The sequence below is a fragment of the Bubalus kerabau genome, chromosome 22 (assembly GCF_029407905.1).
Source record: "Bubalus kerabau isolate K-KA32 ecotype Philippines breed swamp buffalo chromosome 22, PCC_UOA_SB_1v2, whole genome shotgun sequence".
Taxonomy (NCBI): domain Eukaryota; kingdom Metazoa; phylum Chordata; class Mammalia; order Artiodactyla; family Bovidae; genus Bubalus; species Bubalus kerabau.
Genome location: NC_073645.1, coordinates 25,950,822 through 25,977,397, shown reverse-complemented (window position 1 = coordinate 25,977,397; position 26,576 = coordinate 25,950,822). Strand labels below are relative to the sequence as shown.

At 49.4% G+C, this 26,576-nt stretch overlaps 2 protein-coding genes across 4 annotated transcripts in view; one reads left to right on the top strand and one right to left on the bottom strand.

The window, feature by feature from the left end:
* Positions 1–6,747: 6,747 nt before the first annotated feature.
* On the top strand, positions 6,748–12,802 carry LOC129636640 (steroid 17-alpha-hydroxylase/17,20 lyase-like). Its single transcript, XM_055560182.1, has 8 exons — positions 6,748–7,044; positions 8,643–8,781; positions 8,987–9,216; positions 9,988–10,074; positions 10,465–10,680; positions 10,991–11,160; positions 11,680–11,783; positions 12,293–12,802. Exons 1-8 carry the CDS (start codon positions 6,748–6,750, stop codon positions 12,577–12,579), a joined length of 1,530 nt encoding a protein of 509 aa, XP_055416157.1. The 3' UTR covers positions 12,580–12,802.
* Positions 12,803–19,353: 6,551 nt separating this feature from the next.
* The window catches only part of WBP1L (WW domain binding protein 1 like), a 61,298-nt gene continuing 54,075 nt past the window's right edge, over positions 19,354–26,576 (bottom strand). For all 3 annotated transcript variants that reach the window (XM_055560857.1, XM_055560858.1, XM_055560859.1), the window contains 2 exons: positions 24,035–24,196; positions 19,354–23,028 (listed from right to left, as the gene is read on the bottom strand). In XM_055560857.1, coding sequence (XP_055416832.1) covers positions 22,280–23,028; positions 24,035–24,196 — 911 coding nt within the window. In that variant the 3' untranslated portion in view covers positions 19,354–22,279. The remainder of the gene's footprint in view (positions 23,029–24,034; positions 24,197–26,576) is intronic.

The following is a 26,576-nucleotide window of genomic DNA, read 5'->3' as shown; positions in this document are numbered from 1 at the left end:
GAGACATGGGTTCAGTCCCTGGGTTGGGAAGATCCCCTGCAGAAGGGAATGGATACCCACTCCAGTATTCTCACCTGGGAAATCCCATGGATAGAGGAGCCTAGTGGGCCACAGTCCATTAGGGCTGCAAGAGTCAGAGGTGCAGGATAAAACTTAGCAACTAAACAACAACAAGGCCTAGCTGCCCTTTATAGACACTGAATTCATGCCACGCTCATTATTGGATTGAGGCCCCTCATGCTTTCCTTCCTTCTCTGTGTCATAAAGGACACCAGTACTTGCTGAAGCAAGGTCCTGGTCTTATCTCAGGAATACCTAATACCAAGACTCATCGATGACAGTGTCCTTTCTCATCTGCAGGAGAAAACAAAAACAACACTCCCAACCTGATCTGTCTGGAATGCTCCTTCCCCGGCTCATAGGTCTGGTAAACTCCTACTCATCCTTCGAGACTCAGGTCAAGTATCACCTTCTCAGGAAAGCCTTCGGTGCCCATCCTGCTCCCCAAGCCTGATGCTTTCCCACCCTCTGCTGTCCTAGTCCCTGGCGGTCCTCTGTTTCAGGCTTAGCACACTGTCTTATAATTATATCCAAGCTACTAAAGTGCAGGGAAGGGGGTGAGGGGTGTGGGCCAAGTTGAGGTGGAATCTCTCCAAGTGTGGCCAGATATTACCAGGTCTGAACCACCTGGGGAACTTAATAGAAATGAAGATTCCTGGGCCCTGGCCCCACACCTACTGAATCTATATTCTAATCACCCCACTCCTAGGTGATTTTTATGCATTTGAGAACTACTGCACTAGAGTGTGATTTCTAAGAATAAGCACGGTGCTTTATTTATCCTCTGTGCCAGGTCCACATTCATTAAGTGCAGTGGCATTATTCAGTAGATGCGATGTGCATGAGAATCTTCCACAGAGTAAAAAACAAAAGGGGACCCAGAGACACGCGTCTCATTTGGTACCTGGGCCACCTAGAAATAAACTTCAGAAAACATGCCCCGGCGGGAGCAATGCATTAATCCAACTCCACTTTCATAGACACCGGTAGATAGCAAGGAAAACACCAGGCTTTGGAATCAAAATGCCTGGGTTTGAAAATTTTAAAACAAAACAAACCAATCAACCAACCAAACAAAAAAAGCCAAAAACAAAAAAACGTTAATGGCCTAGTTTCCCTAGCTAGCTGATCAACCTTAGACAAGTGGCTTACCTTCTGTAAGCCTCAGCACAACTACCAGAGAAACAGAATCACAATCCACATAAGATAGGCGTGTTACGTGTATTAAGAGGGAAATAATATATGAAAGCATATATGTGTGTGTGTGTGTGTATATATATATATATATATATATATATATATATATATATAAAACATTGCCTTCTCCGAGATATATATATCTCGGAGAAGGCAATGTTACCCCACTCCAGTGCTCTTGCCTGGAAAATCCCATGGATGGAGGAGCCTGATAGGCTGCAGTCCATGGGGTCACTAAGAGTCGGACATGACTGAGCAACTTCACTTTCATTTTTCACTTTCATGCCTTGGAGAAGGAAATGGCAACCCACTCCAGTGTTCTTGCCTGGAAAATCTCAGGGCCGGGGGAGCCTGGTGGGCTGCCGTCTCAGGGGTCGCATAGAGTCGGACACGACTAAAGCGACTTAGCAGCAGCAGCAGCAGCAGCAGCATTCCCTACCTGCTGACATAGCATGAGATGCTTCCTATTTCCAACACTGCTCAAAATCCTCGCCAGGGCTTACTCTGCCCACAAGTCAAAAGGACAGCCCTTCCTGAGGGACAGAGGAAGTGCTCCAATCGGGTCCCCACTCTCTCTGCCTATCTCTGCATCAAAAGAACTCTGAACGATAACAAAAGCAGTAATAGAATGTGTGGAGCTTTTCAGAAAAGCTTACTTTTAGAAGAATTTCAGGCCACCCAAGGGACACTCTAGTCCTGTTCTAAGCGTGAGGTTAAACAGCAATTCCTAGAAGCATATATATTTCTTTTGTAAGACTTCTGGTTTGATCACATCTATGGCTTTTTCTCACCCAGGAACAGGCAGCAGAAGGGTGTGTGTCTGTCCCCACCCCCGCTTACAGCCGCTGCTGATTACAAAACAAACCAATCAACCAAACAAACAAAAAAAGCCAAAAACAAATAAACGTTAATGGCCTAGCTAGTTTCCCTAGCTAGCTGATCAACCTTGGACAAGTGGCTTACCTCTGTAAGCCTCAGCACAACTACCAGAGAAACAGAATCACAATCCACATAAGATAGGTGTGTTACGTGTATTAGGAGGGAAATAATATATGAAAGCATATATGTGCGTGTGTGTGTGTGTGTGTATCTCTCTCTCTCTTGGAGAAGGCAATGGCACCCCACTCCAGTGCTCTTGCCTGGAAAATCCCATGGGCGGAGGAGCCTGTTAGGCTGTAGTCCATGGGGTCGCACAGAGTCAGACACGACTGAAGCGACTTAGCAGCAGCAGCATATATATATATACTGAAGCGACTTAGCAGCAGCAGCAGCAGCATATAGATAGATATATATATATATATATATATATATATATGCGCTATGCTAAGTCGCTTCAGTCGTGTCCGACTCGACTCTGTGCGACCCCATAGACGGCAGCCCACCAGGCTCCGCCGTCCCTGGGATTCTCCAGGCAAGAACACTGGAGTGGGTTGCCATTTCCTTCTCCAATGCATGAAAGTGAAAAGTGAAAGTGAAGTTGCTCAGTCGTGTCCGACTCCTAGCGACCCCATGGACTACAGCCTAACAGGCTCCTCCGCCCATGGGATTTTCCAGGCAAGAGCACTGGAGTGGGGTGCCATTGCCTTCTCCATATATATATATATATATATATATATATATACACACACACACACACATATAATGTACGATAAAGACTAACAGCGTATATGTTTTGTGTCATTTTCTTAAAAACAGAATTATCACCAAGTAATTTTTAGAAGGCTGGCGTTTACAAATACCTCCAATAAAGAACACAGCTTCACTGTCAGACACAGAAATACTGGAAATATACAAAATTATGTTACCAAAGATACTCAGGGTTTTCACAGGCCAAGTTTGAATCACAGAAGGCTGGGGTAGAAAGGGCCTCAGGAGGTCCTCAAGTCCAGCCCTCTACCAGGAACCCATTCAGAAACAAGAACGTAGATTCACCCCTGCTGTGCAGCCTCTGAGACGCTCCCCACAACCAAACCAGTCCTTCATGCCATGCCACCCAGCTCTGCATCCTCTCACTCAACTGTGCGGAGGTTACTGGACATGGCACAGATTATAGTAATTACTACAGTACGGATTACAGGAAGCAACGGCCTCCTAAGTCGCAGTCAACAAACAATGTCCAAATCCCAGGGCAAGAGCTCCTGCCATCATATCCTCCACCTCTGCTAGCAGTCCTCTAGCTTCTAGTTTCCTTATGTTTTTACTAAATGCCTATTCTCAGTTAGCCAAAGTGCTGGTGTTTTAAATACATTCTTCCGTCAAATTCTCCCAATAACTCTTCCAGTAAGTTTTATTATTTTCAAGACGAGGTTCAGAGCAGTTATGCAGCCTCTGAGACCCTGCGGGGGAGCCAAGATACAGAGGCAGGTCTTTCTGGCTCCCCAGGCCTACTCTTTCCACTGTACCAGGCAGTTTCCAGCTGCTATTCCCCACCTGCTGACATAGCATGAGATGCTTCCTATTTCCAACACTGCTCAAAATCCTCGCCAGGGCTTACTCTGCCCACAAGTCAAAAGGACAGCCCTTCCTGAGGGACAGAGGAAGTGCTCCAATCGGGTCCCCACTCTCTCTGCCTGTCTCTGCATCAAAGGAACTCTGAACAGTAACAAAAGCAGTAACAGAACATGTGGAGCTTTTCAGAAAAGCTTACTTTTAGGAGAATTTCAGGCCACCCAAGGGACACTCTAGTCCTGTTCTAAGCGTGAGGTTAAACAGCAGTCCCTAGAAGCATATATATTTCTTTTGTAAGACTCTGGTTTGATCACATCTGTGGCTTTTTCTCACCCAGGAACAGGCAGCAGAAGGGTGTCTGTCTGTCCCCACCCCCGCTTACAGCCGCTGCTGATTACAGCTACACATTCCGATACAGACATGCCTCTCAGACCAAAGAGGGGGCGGGGGTGGCCTGATCTCAGAAGCCCTGGAACAAGTAGTTGGCAACAGCTGTGTTCTCAGAAGACCGCAGTTGGTCGCTACTGTTTTCTCATTCCACACTAGGTTACCGGCTATAACTCAAGTGCCCCTACTTCAAACGGCGGCTCGCAAAGTACTCAAGTCTCTGCCACAGGGGTCTGCTGACTTGGAAAAATCCATCAGGAAGACCAGAGTGTGGTCAGTCCCACCCCCACCCCTCTGAGACATTCAGGACGTCCCTCGGACCCACAGCCCTGACCACAGGCTTAAAAGGAGAAAGTCTCTAAAAGGAGCCCTTCCCTTTAAAAGAAGGCCCCCCACCCCAACTCAGAATCTCTTCAGAAGCAGAGAACTGTGAAGAAATCTCTGCTCACTAACCCAATCAAAATGAAAAAGGAATAAAAGGGGTTTTGATCAGGAATCCTGCTCCGCCTCTCCCCCTCCCAACCTCACCCCTCAACTGTTTCCTCACTAAGGCTTTGGCAATGGTTTTACGGTGTCTCATGGAAAATCAGAACAGATAATCCAGCAAGAGCTCAGGGATACATAGGGGTTAAGAACCCGGTGGCCAAGGGAGTAAGGAGCAACTAGAAAGCAGGAAGAAAAGCCTGGAAAATTCTGTAAGGGAGCTGGCCTGCTATAACTGCGAGACATTTTCTAAAAGGCTCCCTCCACCCAAAGCAGTAGTGCGAAAAGTAAGCTCCCACCCTCTTCCCTTTCCGAACCCAATCCCCAGACCACCTGTTCCATTACCTGTCTAAGACCCAAAAGGAAAGGCATCATCCAAGAGCGTCGTCCACACTAACGTTGGGAACAAAGGGCTTTTGAAAAGTTATGGTCTTGGAAGCCAATAGTTAATAAATTAATAAATAAATAAATGAACATTAAACTTTTTTTAAAAAAAAGAAGTACATTCCACTGTTATTCCCATTATAGAGAGGAAACTGAATTTTAAAACAGGTTGCTGCTAAGTCCCTTAGGTCATGTCCGACTCTGTGCGAGCCCAGAGACGGCAGCCCACCAGGCTGCCCCGTCCCTGGGATTCTCCAGGCAAGAACACTGGAGTGGGTTGCCATTTCCTTCTCCAATGCATGAAAGTGAAAACTGAAAGCGAAGTCGCTCAGTCCTGTCCGACCTTTAGCGTGGACTGCAGCCTACCAAGCTCCTCCGCCCATGGGATTTTCCAGGCAAGAATACTGGAGTGGGGTGCCATTTCCTTCTCCGTAAAACAGCTTAAGTAACCATAGAGTTACTATATGACCCAGCGATTCCACTTCTAGGTATTTACCACCCCCAAAATTGAAAACAGGGACCCAATAGATACTATGTACATGCTGTGGACATGTACACCCCTGTCCATACCAGCATTATTCACAGTAGCCGAAAGTGGAAACAACCTAAGTGTCCATCAACTGAGGAATGAACAAACAAAAGGTGGCATACCCGCTTACTAGAATATTGTTCAGTCATAAAAAGGAGTGGAGGGGCCTTCCCTTGTAGTCCGGTGGCTAAGATTCTACACTTCTAATGCAGGGGGCTCAGGTTCAATCCCTGGTCAGGGAACTAGAACCCACATGCTGCAATGAAGACTGAAGGTCTTGAGTACTGCAGCCAACTCCCAGCACAACCAAATAAACAAATATTTGGGAAATGAATGAAGTTCTGACGTATGCTACAAAGTAGATGAACCTTGAAAACATTACGCCTAGTGAAACAAGCCAGTCACAAAAGACCAAATGTTATATGATTCCACTTAAGTGAAATAGGCATATTCACAGAGACAGATTAGAGTTTACCAGGGCCTGGGGGAGGGGAAGGGGGAGTTATTGCTTCCTGGATATACTTTCAGTTTGGGGTTAAGAAAACAGTTTTGGAAGCAGACAGTGGTGACGGCTGTACAGCACTGTGAAGTATATTCAATGCTACTGAATTGTACACTCAAAATGGTAAACTTCATGCTATGTGTACTTTAACATACTAAACCTTTTAAAGTCATATAGCAAGAAAGCGGCTAAGCTAGAATTTGAGGCTAAACCCGTCTGACAATAGGGCCCCTGCTCTCAAACCAAGGCTTTCACTCCCCTGGGCAAAAGCAGAAAACGTGGAATGAAGAGAACTGCATTCAATGCATCACTATCTGTGTGACTTTATATAAGCCTTACCCTGGGAGGCCTCTCTTTCCTCAGATGATAAAATTGGATAGCTGTCTGTTGATTGTGATTTCGTAATACAGAGAGTCCCGAGCCGTGATTCCTGATCCAGATATCATTTGCTTCTGCCCACTCTGGAGACGTTGATGGACAGTGAGCAAGGGACAGGGACTAGCTGTCTGTGCCCTTACCTAGCCCCTCCCCGAGGGGTTTGCCCTGGTGTGGAGCCAGCTCTTGAAAGAAGCCTCCTCTCCCCTCCCCATTCTGGAAGAGGACTCCTGGCTGTGCTGCAGGATAAACTTCCACAAGGCGAACATTAACATCAAGTCAAGGAGAAGGTCAGGGGAGCCCTTAAAAAGGCCTTCTTGCACCCTAAGGTGGCTGAAGCCACTCCACAGCTCTTTGTCCTGACTGCTGCCACCCGGACACAATGTGGGTACTCCTGGCTGTCTTTCTGCTCACCCTCGCCTATTTATTTTGGCCCAAGACCAAGCACTCTGGTGCCAAGTACCCCAGGAGCCTCCCGTCCCTGCCCCTGGTGGGCAGCCTGCCGTTCCTCCCCAGACGTGGCCAGCAGCACAAGAACTTCTTCAAGCTGCAGGAAAAATATGGCCCCATCTATTCCTTTCGTTTGGGTTCCAAGACTACTGTGATGATTGGACACCACCAGTTGGCCAGGGAGGTGCTTCTCAAGAAGGGCAAGGAATTCTCTGGGCGTCCCAAAGTGGTAAGCAATGCCTCTCATCCCTCCCCTCACCAGCCCCTGGGCATGTTGAGTTCTTTAGCCAAGACCATGCCTGCAATGCCCCTTCTAGTTCCAGCAACCTGTGATTCTTCCAATAACAGACTGGTGGGGCTGTGGGTGGGGAGCGACCCCTCAGACCTCACCCAGCTTCTAAACTAGGCAGGAAGAATTAAAGGAAGACTTTATTTTCTGGCTTTTTCTGGAGGTGGGACAGGGTGGGACTGGTGGTTTGAGGGGGTCAGGGAGCCCTTACAACATCATCTGTCCCAGCTGAAAAACTGAAAGTGTGAGCCGCTCAGTCTTGACCGACTCCTTGCAACCCCATGGACTAGCCCACCACACTCCTCTCTCCACAGATTTCTCCAGGCAAGCATCCTAGAGTGGGTTGCCATTTCCTACTCTGGGGTATCCTCCTGACCCGGCAATCAAACACAGGTCTCACCCATTGCAGCAAAGTTCTTTACCATCTAAGCCACTTGGGAAGCCCAAGAGTCTAGCTCTCTAAGCCTGAAATCTGAGCTCTCATGATTCACTGAAAGAGTATCTGTAAAGCATTTAGCCCAGTGCTGGAAGTTCTCAATAACTAGCTTTGATGAACACTGTTCACATGGAAAACGGGTTAGTGATTCCCGTCCTCTGCAAAAAGTTGTGAGGGGGAAGTACCCTGATTCTTGGAGGGCTGGGATCACTATTTCCCTGGGGCTTCCTCAAGCTGCTCCAGCCCTGGGGAATTGACCTATGCAAGCACTTTTGGGGAGGACGCTGAAGATTCAACCTGTCAAGCTTTCTGTTTGCTCCTGAGGGCAGAAGGGAGTAGGAGCTAGTCAACCAGGAACACTGCCAGCCTCCAACACAGCACCTGGCTGCAGGGTACTCCCCTGAATGTCCTGGGCAAGGCCCCCTGGCTGCTCATCTTTGATCAGACCAAGGCTTGACTCTTCTTTGCTTGGGCCAGTCGGCCTGGTCTGTGGGCCAACTACCCTCTCCCATCTCTGCTGGGCTTCTTCTCTCCAGGGCAAAGAGGAAGGAGGCAGCTAGTCTGATGGGGCCTGCAGATCCGGGGATAGAAGACAGAAGGTCTGGGGGAACCTGTATAGTTTCGGGGGTCTTCTGGGCAGAAGCAGCTTGGCCCATGTCTAGGCTGGGTGGACAAGACATGTGACTCTCCTGATGTGGCCCTGTATTGGGCACATGGCTGGCAATGGAAGGGAGAACTAAAGGGGGTCAGCTGCTGTGCCTTTAGCTGCCCCCATCCCCAGAGGACCCAGGGAAGGGTAGGGGCCTGGTGTGTCCTCAATCTCTGCTCCTACAAGTTTAGAGAGTCCATCCCATCACAGCTGCCTCACCCTGTCATTGATCTGAACAATCTAATTCAGGGTTCTTTCTTTTGCCTTACTCTGTCTCTCTGTTGGAGCTGGGAGTGTCAGGCCATAGGTTCTGTCCTGCCAAGGCCTTGCGGTCAGGGTGGAGTGAAGCAGGGAGCTCTATAAGGAGGCTGTGCGACAGTTACCAGCCTCATTGCCCTCGGGGAGGGTAGGTGGATGGTGTCTGAGTCCTGTGTCCTTTCCTGCTTTCCAAAGGCCACTCTAGACATCCTGTCAGACAACCAAAAGGGCATTGCCTTTGCCGACCATGGTGCCCACTGGCAGCTGCATCGGAAGCTGGCACTGAATGCCTTTGCCCTGTTCAAGGATGGCAACCTGAAGTTAGAGAAGATCAGTGAGTGCCTGGCTGGCCCTGGGCTGAAGGAGCCTGCAGAGGGTTGGGGAGGGAGTGGGTTCTGGGTGCCTCCATCCCACATTTTCTTGGCCACCACTGCCATCTGCTGGACATCTGCTCTCTGTCTTCGATTCAGATGGAACTGGTCGAGGTGGCGGTGAAGGGATGGCTCAACTCCCACCCTCACACCCCTCTCTCTCCCCAGTTAATCAGGAAGCCAATGTGCTCTGTGATTTCCTGGCCACCCAGCATGGAGAGGCCATAGATCTGTCCAAGCCTCTCTCTCTGGCGGTGACCAACATAATCAGCTTTATCTGCTTCAACTTCTCCTTCAAGAATGAGGATCCTGCCCTGAAGGCCATACAAAATGTCAATGATGGCATCCTGGAGGTTCTGAGCAAGGAAGTTCTGTTAGACATATTCCCTGTGCTGAAGGTGAGGATGGGGCCAGGCCCTGTGGGCAGACCTCAGCAGACCCTGATCGTATCCCCAGTTCTTTCCTCTTACCGTTCACTCCAGACTGCATTTTTTTCTGACTACCTCAACTACAGTGACCTCTACCTCCTCTGACTCTTCAAAATCTTGCTGCTTCTCTACAGAAATAGGTTTAGCTTTTAAATTATGCATTTTAATACTCATGATAATGTTGGTGGTGGTGTTGTTTAGTCACTCAGTCGTGTCTGACTCTTGCGACTCCACGAACTGTTACCCACCCGACTCCTCTGTCCATGGGATTTGCAAAGCAAGAATACTGGAGTGGGTTGTCATTTCCTTCTTCAGGGTACCTTCCCAACCTAGGGATTGAACCCACGTCTCCTGCATTGCAGGCAGAGTCTTTACCCACTGAGCACCTGGGAAATGCCATGTGCCAGTCCCAAAGCTCCACATGCATTAATCATGCATTCCCTTTGGAAGTGGGTTTATTATCCCCATGCAGATGAAAATACAGGCTTCAAAAAGTTAAGGAACTTAATCACGCCGTGAGACTCAAGTCTGTGTTAACTGAGTAGTCTCAGTCAGTGCTAGATGTTTGATTGAAGGGGGAAGTGGAGGTGACTCCTTTCTCTCTTGTTTGGAATTGTCCTGGTTGTCACCATTGGTCCCATTCTGGGTCCCTATCCTGCTTTCCATTCTGGCTGAAGGTGGGGGTTAGAGTGGGAACTCGCTAGGGATGGCCAGATAGAATCTAACATTTCCACTTTGCAGATATTCCCCAGCAAAGCCATGGAAAAGATGAAGGGTTGTGTTCAAACGCGAAATGAATTGCTGAATGAAATCCTTGAAAAATGTCAGGTAGGTGATGGAGCAGAAGAGATGACGAGTCAGGTGGAAAGTGGCAGGAGAACATGGAAAGCTCCATTTTGGACAGTGTAGGAGCTCCAGCACCTAGCCGAGAGCCTGCCATATAGTCGGTGCTCAATAAAACCTGACTTAACTAATAAATAGGAGTACAAAAGTGAGGAAGGACTGCAGAGGACCCTGAAGGGACCTGTCCACCCTGCAAATTTAAAGAGGGCCCAGTGTTTCTCCACTTCCACCAGTTCATGGGTCCTGACTAGCCTCACTCCACTCCCTCATTTCCAGGTGGGAGAAGCCTTTGTGTCTACAGTCTGGGTGAGAGTATGGCAGGCGTTGCAGATGGGGCTGCTTTCTCTTCATCATCTCTCAATCTCACCCAACCAGGAGAACTTCAGCAGCGATTCCATCACTAACTTGCTGCACATACTGATCCAAGCCAAGGTGAATGCAGACAATAACAATGCTGGCCCAGACCAGGATTCAAAGCTGCTTTCAAATAGACACATGCTCGCTACCATAGGGGACATCTTCGGGGCTGGTGTGGAGACCACCACGTCTGTGATAAAGTGGATCGTGGCCTACCTGCTACACCATCCTTCGGTGAGTTGCTTTCTACCCGAGCCTTCCCAAGCACTCCTGACCCCAGGCACACTCACCTCTGCTCCAGAGAAAGGGAGAGTCAGTACCTCGGGAGTTCTTCGCAGGATGACTGGGCTGCACCCTTTGCCCAAGCAGAGGTTGGCTCTGGCCTTTGGGTGGAGCTGCCCCATCTTCTGCAAGCAAAGCCAGGGTTGTAGAGCCGCCACTGGGAAGGGTCTTGCCCTTCTGGGTGTGAGTGTAGGTTCTTCTAAGCCCTTGCTCCTCCTGGGCTGATACACCCTGGTAACACCCACCCTGTTCTGGCCCTCAGTTGAAGAAGAGGATCCAGGATGACATTGACCAGATTATAGGTTTCAATCGCACCCCAACCATCGGTGACCGGAACCGCCTTGTCCTGCTGGAGGCGACCATCCGAGAGGTGCTCCGAATCCGGCCTGTGGCCCCTACGCTGATCCCCCACAAGGCTGTCATTGACTCCAGGTGTGCCTTCCCTCCCAGGAACATCCAGCCCTCCTGGTCCCTCCCCAGCATCTGACCCGTCCAGCTGGCTGGTCAACCTACAGTCAATCACTGACAACCGATCATCCTACCCACGACCTACTGACCAGTGTGTCTCCTACCCACTGACACCCACTGACCCATCGGCCTGACCTCCCTCAGAAGCTGCCTGCTGCCTGGGAGACACGTGCTGCTACCCAATCCAAAAGCCGCAACACACACACACACGCACTCATGCACACACGCACCAGCTCAATATGCACACCCACAGGCCCTAACAGACCCACAAGTGTTGATCCTAAGTGCTACTCAGGAAGAGAGGGCTGGATTCATATTCAATCTGGCAGAAGCTGAGGAGAAGATGCAGGAGTGGGCCTGAGGGAGCGGGCATGAGGGAGCAAAGGACTCTTTTCCCAGGGTAGGGACCACGGAGACTTGGGGCAGAGAAGGTGGGGAAGGACGATACTCCAGACCCTCTTTTCCTCTCCCTCTCTGGGGCAGCACTGGCGACCTTACCATTGACAAGGGCACAGACGTTGTGGTCAACCTGTGGGCACTGCATCACAATGAGAAGGAGTGGCAGCAGCCCGACCTGTTCATGCCCGGTGAGTCCCTGTTCTGTCCTGCCCCGCCGGCCACACAGCCCCCTCTGTGCCCACCTCTCCAGCATTGCTTCCCTTCTGCCAAGCTTCCTACTAGAAGACTCCTGACTCCCACTACATGGACCTGTTGACACCCCTAGCCTACCCTACACCTACCCAGATTCTTCACAGCTGGGTTCCCACTCTCCTTCCACCAACTGCAGCCTCCTCTTCTGAGAAGGCCCATAGGCATATGTCTCCTGTGAAGTCAGCCCCCTCTCCTGCTGGATGGGGCCATTTTCATGTTTAATACACCTTTTCATCCTTCCTGAATATTCCATCTTCTCCGTGTGATTAAGGGCTACCTGAGAGCAGGGCATTTATCTCTCCAAAGATTGCTGCCCCCCACCCCCAAACACAAATAAGGCTGTCCACCTTCTCAGACTGGGGCTCCCCAGGCAGGGCCTTGTCCTCCCCCTACTCCTCTACTGACACTGACCCTGCCCCTGGCTGACGCCTCCCCGTGTCCGCAGAGCGCTTCTTGGACCCCACGGGGACGCAACTCATCTCGCCATCGTTAGGCTACTTGCCCTTTGGAGCAGGACCCCGCTCCTGCGTAGGTGAGATGCTAGCCCGCCAGGAGCTCTTCCTCTTCATGTCCCGGCTGCTGCAGAGGTTCAACCTGGAGATCCCGGATGATGGGAAGCTACCCTCTCTGGAGGGCAATGCCAGTCTCGTCTTGCAGATCAAACCTTTCAAGGTGAAGATCGAGGTGCGCCAGGCCTGGAAGGAAGCCCAGGCTGAGGGTAGCATCTCATGACTCCACCCTATGTGGCCCCCATCCCACAGAATTAGAGGAGCTCCCCCACCCTCTCCCACCATTCCTTCTTCCTCCCCGCCCACTCTGCCTTCTTTCCCAGCCTGCAGCCCTGGCAGTGATGTGCATAAAACAGTTTCTTTCTCCAAAGGCATCTGAGCAGCTTATTCATTTGTTCACTCGTTTCTTTCAACAAGTATTTTATGGACCACCTACTACTTGCCACTCACTCACTGTCCTTGGACCCTCAGGCTCCTTGGTTTCATGAAACTTAAAATTCTAGTGAGGGCTGACAAATGAACATTCCAGAGACTCATAAGTGCTTTGGAGTCAATTTGGAGTCAGTTATATTCAGTGCTGATGATGCAAGTGGAATGGCCGAGGTGGGGGAGGCCGCTGTGAATGAAAGGGTGGGGGAGGCATGAAGACTGGGGGGAGGTGCCCACCGCTGAGGGAGCAGCAGGGAAGAGGCTCTCAAGGTAGGAGAGGCCAATGCTCGAGCCAATGAGGGGAAGAATGGTCCCTGATGAAGTCAGACTGCAGGCAGGGCCAGGTCCCACGGAATGTTTCTAAGTAGGAGGAAGGAGTTCTGGTTTCTAGTCCAGATATGAGAGGAAGTCATAGGAGGGTTTATACATTTAGGTGGAAATGTCTGGTTCATATTTTTAAAAAATCATCCAAGTGGAAACTGGTCTGCAGAGAGATGAGAGTGGGGCTGCGGGAGGAGGTTGTGCTGGTCCCTGAGAGCAAAACGATGGTGGCTTACACCCTGGGGATGGCGTTGGAGATGGCAAGAAGTAGTGGGATTGAGTTTACACTTTGAAAGTAGAGCAGCAGGTCATGTTGTCTTTGATCCAGAGATTGCTGTGTGTACCTCAAAGGTTTGTCTTTGGGGGAGGTGTCTGTAATCCACAAACTCAACCCACCACTACCCATCCCTCTTGTCTTGTTCCCCAAAGACTGGTAGGTCTCCTTTTCCTTGTTCTGTACTGGAGTAACCATGACCAGGGAAGGGCTTCCACAGCAGCCTTCTGCTGAAGCACCAAGGCTCTGTCCCCATTCCCCACCCCCAAACCCCAGGAAGTCTGTAAACGTCTTACTAGAAAACAGAACCTTCTTCAAACCTTAAAACCAGCATCTTTAAACCTTGGCTGCTCACCAGTCTGCAAGCAAACGATGTCCTGAGATGCCCTGGGAGAAACTGGCCCTTGCTTTTTAGCCTAGACAAAGGCCCCAACCACAGCTCCTTGGCGCCAGCCAGACCAGGGTCAGATCATCAGTGACCCAATCCTTCCGACTGGAGAAGGGCTCTGGACCAGCTGGCAGGGCAAGACTGAGACCCTCCTGGCCAAGTTCCAGACAGACAAAATCAAGGGAGCCCCACAAGGAGGGAGGGTCAAAGTTTTCCATCACAGCAGCATCTTCTTCCTTCAGAGAGCTTTGCTAATCCAGGGGTACCTGACTCCTGTCCCCCAACTCAGTCCTAGCCTTCCCTGGCCCATGACCCTGAGGCCTTGCTAAAGAGCCCAGAGACGGTGGGCAGCTGTGGCTGACTCAGCCCCCAACACATGCAGCCGAGAGAGATGACACCACCCGTGAGCTGATGAGAAAGAGGTTAAACTGGAGGTGGCCCCCTCCTTCTCACGGGTCCCTTGACCCCATCAGCCGGTCGCTGATCCAGAGCTGAGCAACCCTTGGCTCGGAAAGTGGAGAGCGTCCCAGCTGGAGGAGGGAAGTGCTCCAATCTGCTCAGACTCTGAAAGGAACAGGTGAACAACATCCCCTTTAGAAGAGGTGGGCGAGTGTAACTGGGATGGAATCAACCACTCCCCAACTACTGATTCAGACCATTGACTGGCCGTGAAATGAGAGGTGAAGAGAAGAAACCTGAGGGCCAGGGGGGCAGGCATGTGGGGATGACGTGCCCTAAATCACCCAGCGACTCAGCAGCAGGGCTGGGGCAAGAACCCAGGATATTTCAGTGATGTGGAATGAGAAGCCAGCACGCTCTCCCCACAGGTCTTCTGCATCTGTGCAGAAGGGCTTGGCTGTCTGGCTGGGGAGAGAGGGTAGAGTTGAGTGTGCTTTCAGGAAGTGACCTCTGACACCTGCCCAAACTGCCCTTCCCCTGCCTGGAAGGCCTTTTCCTACCGACCTAAATCCTTTTAGTGCTCAACTTTTGTTCCTTGGTGTGGAATCACATGTGCATCTGAGCACCTGCCTGGGCTGCAAATGGGTGTGGAGACCTCCAGGGACACTGTCTGCCCCAGCATCTCTGGAATTCAAGACTGAGCCCTCTTGTGTTCTTTTGGCTGAATGACAACCTGACAAGCAGAAGGTTAGACACACAAGAGAAATGAAGCAGATGTTCTACATCACTCAACTAATTGGTCTGGTGATAAAAGAACCCTAACTCCTTATGCAGAAGGAAATCCAGATCTTCGGCAAAGCTCGAAGGTCTTCATCAAGACCCTACAGCCACCTTTTCAGCCTCAGACTGCCCTTAACCAGGGTAGTGGTGTGATAGCAAATAAACATTAAACAACACAAGTTATTTGGTGCTGGTGGGAGGGAACAGCCCTGATTTGTAGTGTTTGCTGATCACTGTGGTGTGAACATTGCCATCATGACCAATTTCCAGCCACCAATATAATATCACACAGGAGCTGGGGAAGAGACTCACAGCAGCAAAACATACTATTTGCCATTATATTACAGTTAATACCATTATACAGTATTCCCACCCTACATAGACATAAACCTCAAGGGCATTGATAATAGCAATGTAGTAAAATAATTAGAAAATGATCAGTTTTGTGTATTTATTACCTTTGTTTTACATATAATTTACTCAATTGCAAGCTTATATAAGTTTTCTGATTAAATAGCTCATAAACTCCTGAAAATTTAACGATCAGTTCTTAGGCGTTGTAAAAGCTGGCCTTCGCAGGAGAAACAGGTTGTCCCTGTCCTTCAGAAGAGTGGTTCCCCCAAGTCCCCGTTCTGAGGGGAGAAGAGCCCCTCGCTGGTGACCTAGCTGTGGGGTGTGGGTGGGTGAGTGTGTGAATGTTCTGGTCGGCCTCTGGTGGCCACTAAACCTGCAGCATATAAAGAGCCCTCTCTCCAGGGACGCTCATGGGGACAAACACCCATCTCAGGACAGGAATCTAATCACAGAGGCTCTAGAGGGCTGGGGGGAGGCCTGCAGGAGGAGGCCCCAGGTTCTGGTCCCCAGGGGTCTCAGGCTCTGACTCTTAGGCTCACTGTTGGCTTCTCGTTGGGAAAGTGGGGTAACTTAACACCTGGGCTGCCATTATCGGAGGTTCTGGTGAGGAAGAAAAGCAGAAAGGGCTGTGTAAGAAAGGTCCACACTGTTGCAAGTTACAAAAGATAAGAGGTCAGGCTGCAGGAGCAAGTTCTCTCAGAGTAGTCATTTACGGACCAGTAAGCATAGGCCACTGACTAGGCCTTCCTGAATCTCTGTGTTCTCATCTGTAATATGGGTGTGTAGAAATAGCACCACTTACCTCAGAGGGTTGCTAAGGACCAAATATGAATCTGCATTTCCTGTTCAGTGCCTTAATAGATTCTGGGTTTATTATCAGTGCCTATGTCCAGACCCACCAAATCAGACCTCTCTAAGGGTTTTACACAAACCTCCCAAAGGCTACCAGCTTCGTCAGGGAGGGGAGCAGGTATTCAGATGGGTCTGATGCAGGACAGGACCACAGGAGGCCCCCCTCTTGCAGCTCCAGATGGCCTTGCCCACTGCCCCCTTTCCTGCTGGAGCCAGGGCAGGCTGGCAGCTGGGAAGTGGGTGGAGACCCCAAAGACAACTTTTCACAGTTCCAAAACCAGCGTGTTCTGTAACATTTTCCAGTGGGATTAGGTTTCTTGAGACTCCTTAGTGAGAAGATGCACAATGGAAGATTAAGTTGTGGCGAGGAGCAGCCTAATACAGAAAGAGGAGAAATTTTAGCTCAAACAAAAATCCTCTTCTCAACTGCCACAAAAGCTTTTTTTTTTTTAATCTCCGAGGAAGAGCAAAACACTCTTGCAAGTAAGAGATACAAAGAAGGTCCAAATAATTCTTGAATGTTTTACAGTGTTTCCAAGGGGTTACTGAAGCAGATACCACCTGCCATCTCAAAACTGAGGGGCTCTGATAGGTGAAAACTGGCTGGGTGTGGGGCCTCTGTGGGGGCTCATAACTAGGCAAGGGGAGAAGAAGAGGGAATAAAGTAGCTCCAGAGGAAGCCGTTTCTGATTCAATTGCTACCACGTTACTCCCCTGCTCAACACACCCTTCTCTGGTTCCCTATCACCTTTGAAAAGAAAAAGTTCTTCACGTGGCTTGTGAGCCCAAAGGATACAACTCTCCACTCTCTGGCCAACTAGTTAAGCAGTAGTTTGGCAATCAATAGATGTGAGCTTTAATCCTGGCTCTACCCCAACTCCATCAGCTGTGTGATCTTGGACTAGTTAATTAACTCCTCTGAATGCTTCATCCCCATTAATAAAGCAGGAATAATTAACAGTCCATACTTCAGAGGGCTGCTTTGAGGCTAAAATAGAAAATATAGGTAAGATGCTTATACTAAAGACCTGGTGTTAATAAAGTCAATAAATAAGGACATACTAAAATCTTTTTATTACCAGCTTACCTCTCCAGTTTCATCTCCTGTCACTTTCCAGAAGGCAATTACCTAGAGGGATGAAACTGCTCACAGTTTTAGACACGACACTACATTCTCCTGTTTTAGGTTTCCCACACTTTTTTTGTGCTTTTCAGCACCTGGCATACAGTAGGCGTTCAATAATATGCAGACTGATTGCCTGGAATTGCCCTTACACCTTTCTTCACCTGGCAAGTCAGTTTAAAGGGCCCAGATCCAGGAAGGCTGCCCTGAACCCTCAGGTGGGCTACATTCTCTACAGCATCCTGTGTACACATGCTTCCTGGTACTTACCATGTACTGCTGAAACTGTTCATGTGCCTTCTCCCTTGATAGACTATTATTAGCTCTTCTAAAGAGGGGCCAGGTCTAAGGCATACTTGCATCCCCAATGCCTAGCACATGATAGGTGCTCGTAAGTGCTCAGCTCTTAAGCAAGGCCAGTCGCCTGTCCCAGCTGGGAACTGTATCCCAAATATCTCCCAAGACCCACAGCCCTTTCCAATGAAAACCAGGTTTCCAGCAGGTTTCAACAGTCAGCCAAACCCACTTCCTGCTCCTTCTCCTGAGCTAAACCTTGATTTTTGCCCCCGGCTGAAAATATAGGAAATTGGACAATAGAGGGTGTTTCTTGAAATTCTTGTTCATCAAATCTGTTTTGTGCTTTCAAGGGACTGGTATGGTCTCCACCTGAACTTGGTCACCAGGGGTGGTAAAGACAGCAAATGCTGCACCTCATTTGAGAAATGAGGAACTCAGTGACCCAGGAGCCTGGGGTGCTGTGAGGGGGTCACTAACGACCTGGGCAGTAAGAGTACACGAACAGCCTCTGGTATGCAACCTGCAATAGCCGTACCGTTTTGTTTTTGTGCCATTCAGACCTTAGCTTAAGCAGCTAAGAATGATGTGCTCCGCCAGTTCCTTCCTGTGCCTTCAGAACGTAACTGTCCCCAGATGCTAAATGGCTCCCCTGGGGTTACCTAGAGGAGCCCAGCAGTTTAGAAGGAACTAGGCGGCAACCATCCCACCAGAGTTACTGAAAGGCCAGGGCAGCAACCTCTGGTCCAGGGTCAGATGGGGCCGGGAGCATGCCTGGCTTTACTGGACTCTCAGAAACCACAGGGCTGACTGCTGGGCAAACCCAGGGGCTAAAGAGGACAACGCTCTCTGCCAGCATACCCTACTGGCCCATTACTCCTCCTGGGGAGGCAAGGCCTCACAGGAGGGTTCTGTGGGTACTCATCATCCTGCTTTGCCCACCTGCATGTGGCCCAGAGAAGTCTCGCTGGGTCGGGGTGTTCCGCCCATCTGGGTAGAGGCAGAGGCTGTTCCTTCCCAGTCTTGGAGAAGGGACTTTAATACCATTGACTCAAAGTGCTAAGAGGACAGTCTTAAGCAGAGGGTAAAGTGACAATAAGTCTATTGGCCCATGATGGCAGATGTTGGCACACCAGTGGCTCCAAGCCGCCTGAAAATCAGTTCTGTGGTCCCTGCCTGGAATGCAAGCCCTACACTACCCCTCACGCTCCTCAAGTTTCTCTGAATCTGTAGTGCCCACTTCCTCTCAAACGCCCTCACATTGTTGGTTAGCTATTTCACATGAGTTTGCTTCGTCCTCTCCACTGTAACTGAACTTCCAGAAGGAGGGGCCTTGTCTTACACATTTCTTTCACATTCTCCTCAGGACCCAGCACAGCGCTGAGCACAAAATAGGGGCTCCATGCTGCAGTTTGTGTATTAAATTCCAAGGCCAAGCACCCACCCACAACTCTACAGTACCAATACAAGAGTTCCCCAGAATGGCTCGCTTCCTTTAATGTCTTAGCTACGGAGTCTCTAACAAAATGTGTTTCTGCTTTTGGTGGGGGGATCTGCTTTTAACCTGTTTGTGGGACTTTATGAAGAACTCAGAAATATCCCATTGGCAGAGCAAGGGGTTTGGGGGGAAGTCCTCAGGACAGAAAGTGCCCTCAGCTTGCCCTCAGCCCAAGTGCCTGTCCTGACGGCTGTGATGTCTCTTGGCCTCTATGTGGAGAAGGTGAGGAATCTCAAGGGAAGGAGGAAAAAGGAACAAGCATTGCAAGGAAAAACCGTAATCATGTTTTGGGGATGGATTTTTTATTTGGGCTTCTCACAGTGGTTAGAGCCACTCTGTCTTCAGAACAATCACAGCACAGGAAATGCATCACCAAGACTGCCCAGAAAAGTCTGACCAGCTGAATCTTATTGCTTAAAATACACATATTCACAATAACTGACAAAGGGTGATGTGCCTCACACAGGAATGTGTTAGCAATTGCAAATCTTCCGACTGTAGCACCAAACCCTTGACCCATCCCTTTCTTCTCATTTGCCTGGAACACCAGGCTCCCTCAAATCTCCCCGGCCCCTCAAGCGTCCTTCAGCTCCCTACTTCTGTGCCTCCATGTGCAGGGCAGCCTCATGTAGCAGGGGCCAGGCGGTGACACTGGACTCGAGTCCAGCTCCACCCACCGCATTTTCGTTTTCTTCTCGTGCCTTTAGGGTCAGACACTGCAGTGAACCCAGCAGTAAACCTGCAGACCAGTTCCCCACTCTGACTGGAAAAGGAATCTTCAGAGGGCCAGAATCCACCCCTTTAACCAGTTAACTCAAACAGGGTTCATTTTGGTAAAACTGAATAGTCTTTGAGACACTTTAGTGAGTTGAGATTAAAAAAAAAAGGCATCAGGAAAGGCGTCTGAGGGGGGCTGCAGGCACACTCCTGCCTGCTCTGGCCACACGTCGGCCACGTGCTGGACCTCAGCAGAGGGAGGTAAGCCCTATGGCACTGTGGTGGCCATCAAAGCCTCCTGGCAATTCTGGGTAGGGCCAATGCCTGGGCCAAAGCCAGTCTGAGCTTGACTCGGAAGATCCAGTCAAGCTTCTGTCTGAGGTTCCACCTTGGCCCTCTGTCCTGAGGGGGTTTGGACCCTCCTGGGGGCTGATGCCAAGGGCTGGGAGCAGCTGGGGAAAGCGGACAGGTTCAGAGCACTTTCCACTTACAGGGAATAGGACACAGGCCTCCGCGTGTCCATGGAGCAATGTGCAAATTGCAGTGAGGGGTAGAGTAAAACCTCTACTTGGAGCACAGTATCTCTGGCAAACGTGGGGACTGCCGTCAACAGCACTGCTGAGTACACCCAAGTGCACAGTCAGACATTTGCTCAGTAAACAGTAAATGCGTAAAATAAATTACCTTGAGAGGGCTGCGCCTGCTCCGAACGCATGGGTAATGTGAACAGAGTGGCTGCCGTTCAAAGTATATTCACAGGAAAACAGGGCTGGGGGCTCACACACAATGGACAGACACACACAGGTTACTGGAAAAGTCATCGTGTACAGACTGCACTTGTTCAACATGGATTTTGGTTTTGTGGACTCCAAATGCAGACACTTGTTCACCTCACAGCCTCAGATTTGTCTATTTTGTGTGTATGTGTTTATATACATATATATATATACACATACACATAGATACGTGTGTATTCATATATATACAGATATATACCTTCCTTTCTTAACCAAAACGTCAACGCCTACTCTGAATATCATCATTCAAGAGTGGGGGAAGAACCAAGCTCTTCATGTGAACAGGGCTGGGCAGGGAATGTTAGTTTCGGCAGTTTGCTTTCTCCATTCAGATTATTCCTATCAAAGCTCACCTGGTTTCTGAAGCAAAACTACAGGAATTAAGGATCCTGTGGTCCTTTAGGAGGGCTGCCTACACCCTCCTATCTGGGCCACTGAGACTCTTTACATAGGCTACAAAAATCAGATACCCTACTCAAAGGGTGGTGCGGAGCAGGCAAAGGGCATGAAAACCACAGATAACCAAGGCATTCTTTTTCCAAGTGGTCAGTTTGAAAAAATAAACAAATAAACAAAACAACTTATTCAGAATCAAGAGAAAATACTGTGTGAGAGCCAGACTGTGGGCCTGCCCTTCCGCAGGACCCACAGCCTCATTTGTTCGTAGAGAACAGTGAGACGTGAAGGCCGGCAGACGTGTGTCTGGGACGGGGGGAGGGCACTGGTCACCCATGGGTGCAGATCAAAGGGCAGAGACAACGGGAAGTTGCACCTCCATCCGCTGCCACACTGCTGGGCCTCCTGCTCATCCACAGGAGTTCCAGAGACAGCCCCCACCCAAGCCTGCACATTATGTATCTCCTGGCTCAACTATAGCCAGGCTCTTTGAAGGCCAAGTTGAGAAAAAGACACCAACTTCCCTTTTCCAAAACAGAATTCTTGCCTGCCCACTGGTCAAGTTCTTGTTTTCAGCTTGCTTTTGTTGTTGTTTTTTTCTTTAAAAAACAAAACAAAACAAAGGGCAGGTATATAATCTTCCAGCCTGGAACCAGCCTGCAGCCAGCCAGATCCTGCTGAGAAGGGAGGGGCCCCTCCAGGACACCCTGGCACCACGAGCTCGTCAGCTGGAATTTGAGAGCACAAGTCCCTTACCAATCCACCACACAACTGCTAGTCAACTCTCCTCCCCACCATAGCAGAACACAATTCTGGCTCCACAGATGCTGGTAGCAAGGGGAGACAATCCCTGGGCCTCTGTGAGCTTCCTTCTTCATCCAGAGCTGAGACCAGCCACCTCCTCTGAACAGAGATGCAGCGAGGTTCTCATAAACTAACACCGGAAAGCACATCCATTCCATCACCAAGAGTCACCTCAGGGCACGGTCTCATTCCCTCCTTGGGGGCTTTTGAACACACCTCTCTCTGACCCAAGCAGGTAGTGAGATGTGACTTTAAAAGAGGTAAAGGGGAATGGGGTGGGGTATGAGGAATGAGTCACAGGATAACTTCTCAGCCCTCCATGGCACTGTGTTTCTGTGGGGGGGCAAGCCACCCACACCCCAAACTGTACCTGGAGATGCAGGAAAATGCAGGAGCAGGGGGTGCGGGGGAAGGAACACAGTTACTTAATGCTTCTCGCATGGTTTTCCCCTACCCTGGTTGCATCGCCAAGATCTCAGGTATAGCCAGGACCTGCTCTAGCTGGGGGAGCTGCTGCTCTGGGAGTTTGGGGAGTCCTGCTCGTTGATGGTGTTCAGCAGCAGGCAGGCAGGCGGCCTTGGCAGGTGTGGATGCCCGGACTCCCGGGCCTGCTCCTCGGAGGGCTGGCAGAGACCTTCCTCCTCGTCGCCAGGTGGCCGAACACTGCAGCTGTCGCAGAAGTCCAAGGGCCCGTCCAGAGCATCGTCGATGAGCGCATTGAACTCTTTGAGGTCATCATCATGGTGGCCCCGGTTGCACACACACACCTCGATGCCTGAGTCACCCGTGAAGCGGCGATGTCTGCCAGGTGTCTTGTCTTTGTTGTCAGGGAGGGCGCTGCCCTGCTCAGAGCTGTACTCTTTCAGAAGCTCCTCCTTACATTCGGAATCCTTGTCCAGGAAGGCCGTGGGGTCCACCTCCCCCAGGCCAGCCACAGAGCCGCCGGGCTCCATGCCAGAGGTTTTGGTGGCTGCTGGGTCTGCTGGCACGTCGGAGGGCTCAGGGTCAGTGACACTTGGGGGTCGCGTGCTACTTCTGCTGGGCCCGGACAAGGGGCTGCTCTGAGCCCCCTGGGAGCCCCTGGTGGGGTCGGTGCCTGGGGGGCTGCTGCCTGCAGAGCCACACTGTGCAGGTAGCTGCTGCTGCTGCTGCTGCTGGAGCTGGAAGGCACTGTATGGTGGGGGAGGAGTTGGAGGTCGGTTCACCACTTCCTCATAAGGAGGTAGTAAATAGTTTGGCAAAAACCCTAAAACGGGGAGGTAGGGAGGAGAAATTACTGCACTGGCAATTGTTACAGGACAGACTGCAGGCTCACAGGTATCTCATCCCACCCCCAGCATACCCATCAAGTGATAACTCTCAGGTGCAGGCAGGACAAAGGGCTGTGAGCGACTTTCCAGATGTATATCGTGAAGACAGCCTTTCTCTGGGAGGCTGGAAAGCTGTGTTGCCTCTCACCCTAGTATGGCTGGAAAGACATACTAAACCTCATCCTGCTTCAGACCAAGAGCAGGTGGCTTACCAATGCAGGATGAGGGACCTGTCATCAAGGCTTATTAGGAACATGGCAGGTGAGTCATCCTCTGCTTTGAGACACAGATGATCTAATTATAACAGTGATTACAAGCATTTATTGAGCACTTACTATACACCGGCCACTGTGCAAAGCACTTAACTCTTCTAGATGAGGAATTCCAAATTTACGACTATTTTATTCTGTAGAACACACTGCAGAATGCCTTTGGACAGGCTGCACCACTGGGCCTCCACCAATCCTTTGAGAGATCAGTGGAAGGAACTCCACGGAAGTCAGGTGAGTGTGCCCTTCAGTGAATCATCGAGTTTCTTGGTTCTCAGGAAATCCCACTATCACCTCCCACTCCTGCCCTTTTTATGGCAGCCTCTGCTTAGGCATATCACATGGCAGGAAGCAAAATGGAGAGATTTCAAGGCCACTGACCTCAAAATCTCAATTCATTCATATCATACACCATTCAACAACACGCCTAACAAAAATCTAAAGGAGCAGAGATGCAGTGAGAACCCAGCCAGTGTGGAATGGAACGGCCCAGGGGCTACATCCACAGCCTTGGCCTCTCGGTGCTCAAGGTGCACAGCCTCTTGTTCCCACTTCTGAGACCCTGCTCTAGGCATAAAGAGGCCAAGCCCTGAGGCCCACAGTCTGTGTGTCACGCCTGCCCCCACCCCCCACTCCCTCCGAGAGCGGGTTTGGTGGCTTCTGGAGTACGTACTGAAATAAAATGGCAGCGCTGAGTAATTGTGGGCTTCCCGGTAGGCGATCAGGTTGATTTCATGCTGCCGCTGCTGGGCCTGAAGGCGATGCTTGGCTCGGCGGTGGTGGCAGACGCAGCAGCAGCTCAGGATGATGATGATGGTCCACACGAGCCAGAACCCTGGGAGGGAAGGAGAGACAGAGAGGGGCAGGCACACCATGAATGCCAGTGGGACACCAGCTGGAGGGGCCCCTCGCAGCACAGGGAGACTGGGATGGTGTGCACCTAGCCGAAGCTAGCACTGTTGAGCCTTGCCTGGCAGTTACATTCAGAACCGATATTCAATTTTCATAAATCGAGAGTGAAAGATATGTGGGACGGAAGAGGGCAGGAATGTTAAGAAAAGTGACCCTAAAAGAGGTTACTCACTCCGGGGTGCCTCCAGGCTCTTGGGAGAGGGGAGGAGTGCTGAGATGCTGGTCTAGCACCCCAGGTTCTCCTATATTTTAGGTCTGGTGGGCATTAAGTATGCTTACCTTTCAGGACAATGTGCCCTTCCTCTCTTAAGAGATCTGAGAAAATGCTTCAGCCCCTCTTGGTGCCCATCTCCCCTCACCAGCCCTGGCCCACAAGGATGGCTCCCAGGCTCCCCACCAAGAATGAAAAGCCTCTCAGAATCTCCACAAGTCAGCAGACAAGCAGTTGCAGAGGACCCCAGAGGGACTGCCTGATAAAAGTTTTCTCCTCTACCACTTTGCCTCCATCATACAGGAGTCACGGAAGTTAGAGGTGGAAAAATTCTAATTGCCTCAGCCCATTACTTCCCTGGAGAGTATAAACAACTTCCTCTGCTCTTGATATGAGCTGGTACAATTCCATCTCACATCATCACAAATAATCAACTCCCCCACCTCGCTCTGCCTGCAGCTGGCTTAGACTGGGAAGCATCAGTGGTCTCCCTTTCTTCCACCTGGCTCGAGAGAGGAGCAGAGGAGCAGGGGAGAAGCCCACAGCTCTCTTTTCCCCAGGTGGACTGTTTAGTCTCATTTCCCACTGATGTCCTCTTTGATCATATTTAGAGAATCCCAGCAAACCCTAATATAAGAACCCCTCTCCAATCTTCACATGTATACAGAAAAGGCTTCTAATTTGTTTAATAAATGAGCAATTTTGCTTTAAAAAATAAATAGAGATTAGAGGGGAAAAAAAGATTGCAAAGAAAAACACAAAAATAGTGACATCTTTAAGTTGTGGGATTATGAGAAGAAATTTTAATTGCTTACCCTAATTTTTATTTTCTTCTTTCAAATTATAAAACTAGAAACAAAGTAAGTTAAAACTTAAAAATATCTGTGACTAAATTTTATTTCTTCTGGCTTAAAAAATAATTAATAAATTTCTGAATAGGCTTAAAAATTCCTCTGGGAATGTCTTCATACAATGAAATGATATGAATCATTAAAAAAATTATCCACAGAATACTATTTTTGACATAATAATATGTTTCAAATACTAAATGAAAAAAAAAGCCATTACAAAACAGCATAAAATATGACCCCGACTTTTGCTTTAAAAAAAGTATAAATATCCAGAGGGATGATCAGGAAGTTAATCATGAGATTATTCCTGGACAACAGGATTTTCTGTTACCAGTTCTTATGTTTTGTTTATCTGCAATTCCTGCATTTTCTAAGATGAACATTTACTTCTTTGGGAAAAAAATACTTTTTCTCAATTAAAATAAATCTGAGGAATAATTTTAAGGTGAGTTTTTATTAAATGAGACTAGATTACATTATTTTTCATTTGCTCCCTATTTCTGAGGAACTTCAATTTTTTCCATTACAAATGTTATATATTATTTTTAATCATCTGCTCTGCAACTATAAGTTTGTGTTTAGAATATGTTAAGTATTTCTATAACTCTTATCAGAATGAATATTAAAAAAAAAAAAAGCTTCTTTTTCCTGGTAAACAATTACAAATGAATAAATCCCTGATTTTTTCTGTTTGTACCAGACACAATATTTTGAAAGAGCCCACTGAAATTTAGGGTGTGGCCTCTGGCAACAGCCAGGGTGTTTCTTTCTGTCCCCCAGGGGTGTCCTCTCTGAATCTACCCACAGAACCACCCCTATGGGGTAAGACAGGACAGCAGTAGTGCCTTCCAGCCCTGGCAGGCTGGCAACACCACTTGCTGCACCTTGCTGCTTTTAGCACATGTCACAGTTCCACAGAAACTTCTGCCGAGGTCTGGTGACAGAACAGGCGGAGGACAATGAGGAGAGGATCTTTTCCCCTTTTCCCATCAGCAGACAGAAAAACCCCATTCCTAACCAGAGAACACAGACGTTAAGTTTAAGTCCGAAGTCTCCCTTGTGGTCCTTCCCAGAGTCACAGCGGACATTTGCTTAAATAATTTAACTTACACTTCTCTCCTTTCAATACTGGCTGACCGGACTGTTAGTGGAGCCCTCAGGGAGGGGTTTTGAGGCCGGAAAGGAGCTCTGGGAGTGAACTGGCTTCCCACTGCTGCCCTGTAACATCTCCTGCCTCTACG

Excerpts from the sequence above, each read along its gene's own strand:
- LOC129636640 (XM_055560182.1), top strand. The coding sequence starts at position 6,748 with ATGTGGGTACTCCTGGCTGTCTTTCTGCTCACCCTCGCCTATTTATTT. Across the intron at positions 9,217-9,987 it reads ACATATTCCCTGTGCTGAAG|ATATTCCCCAGCAAAGCCAT; the intron begins GTGAGGATGGGG and ends TCCACTTTGCAG. Across the intron at positions 10,075-10,464 it reads AAATCCTTGAAAAATGTCAG|GAGAACTTCAGCAGCGATTC; the intron begins GTAGGTGATGGA and ends TCACCCAACCAG.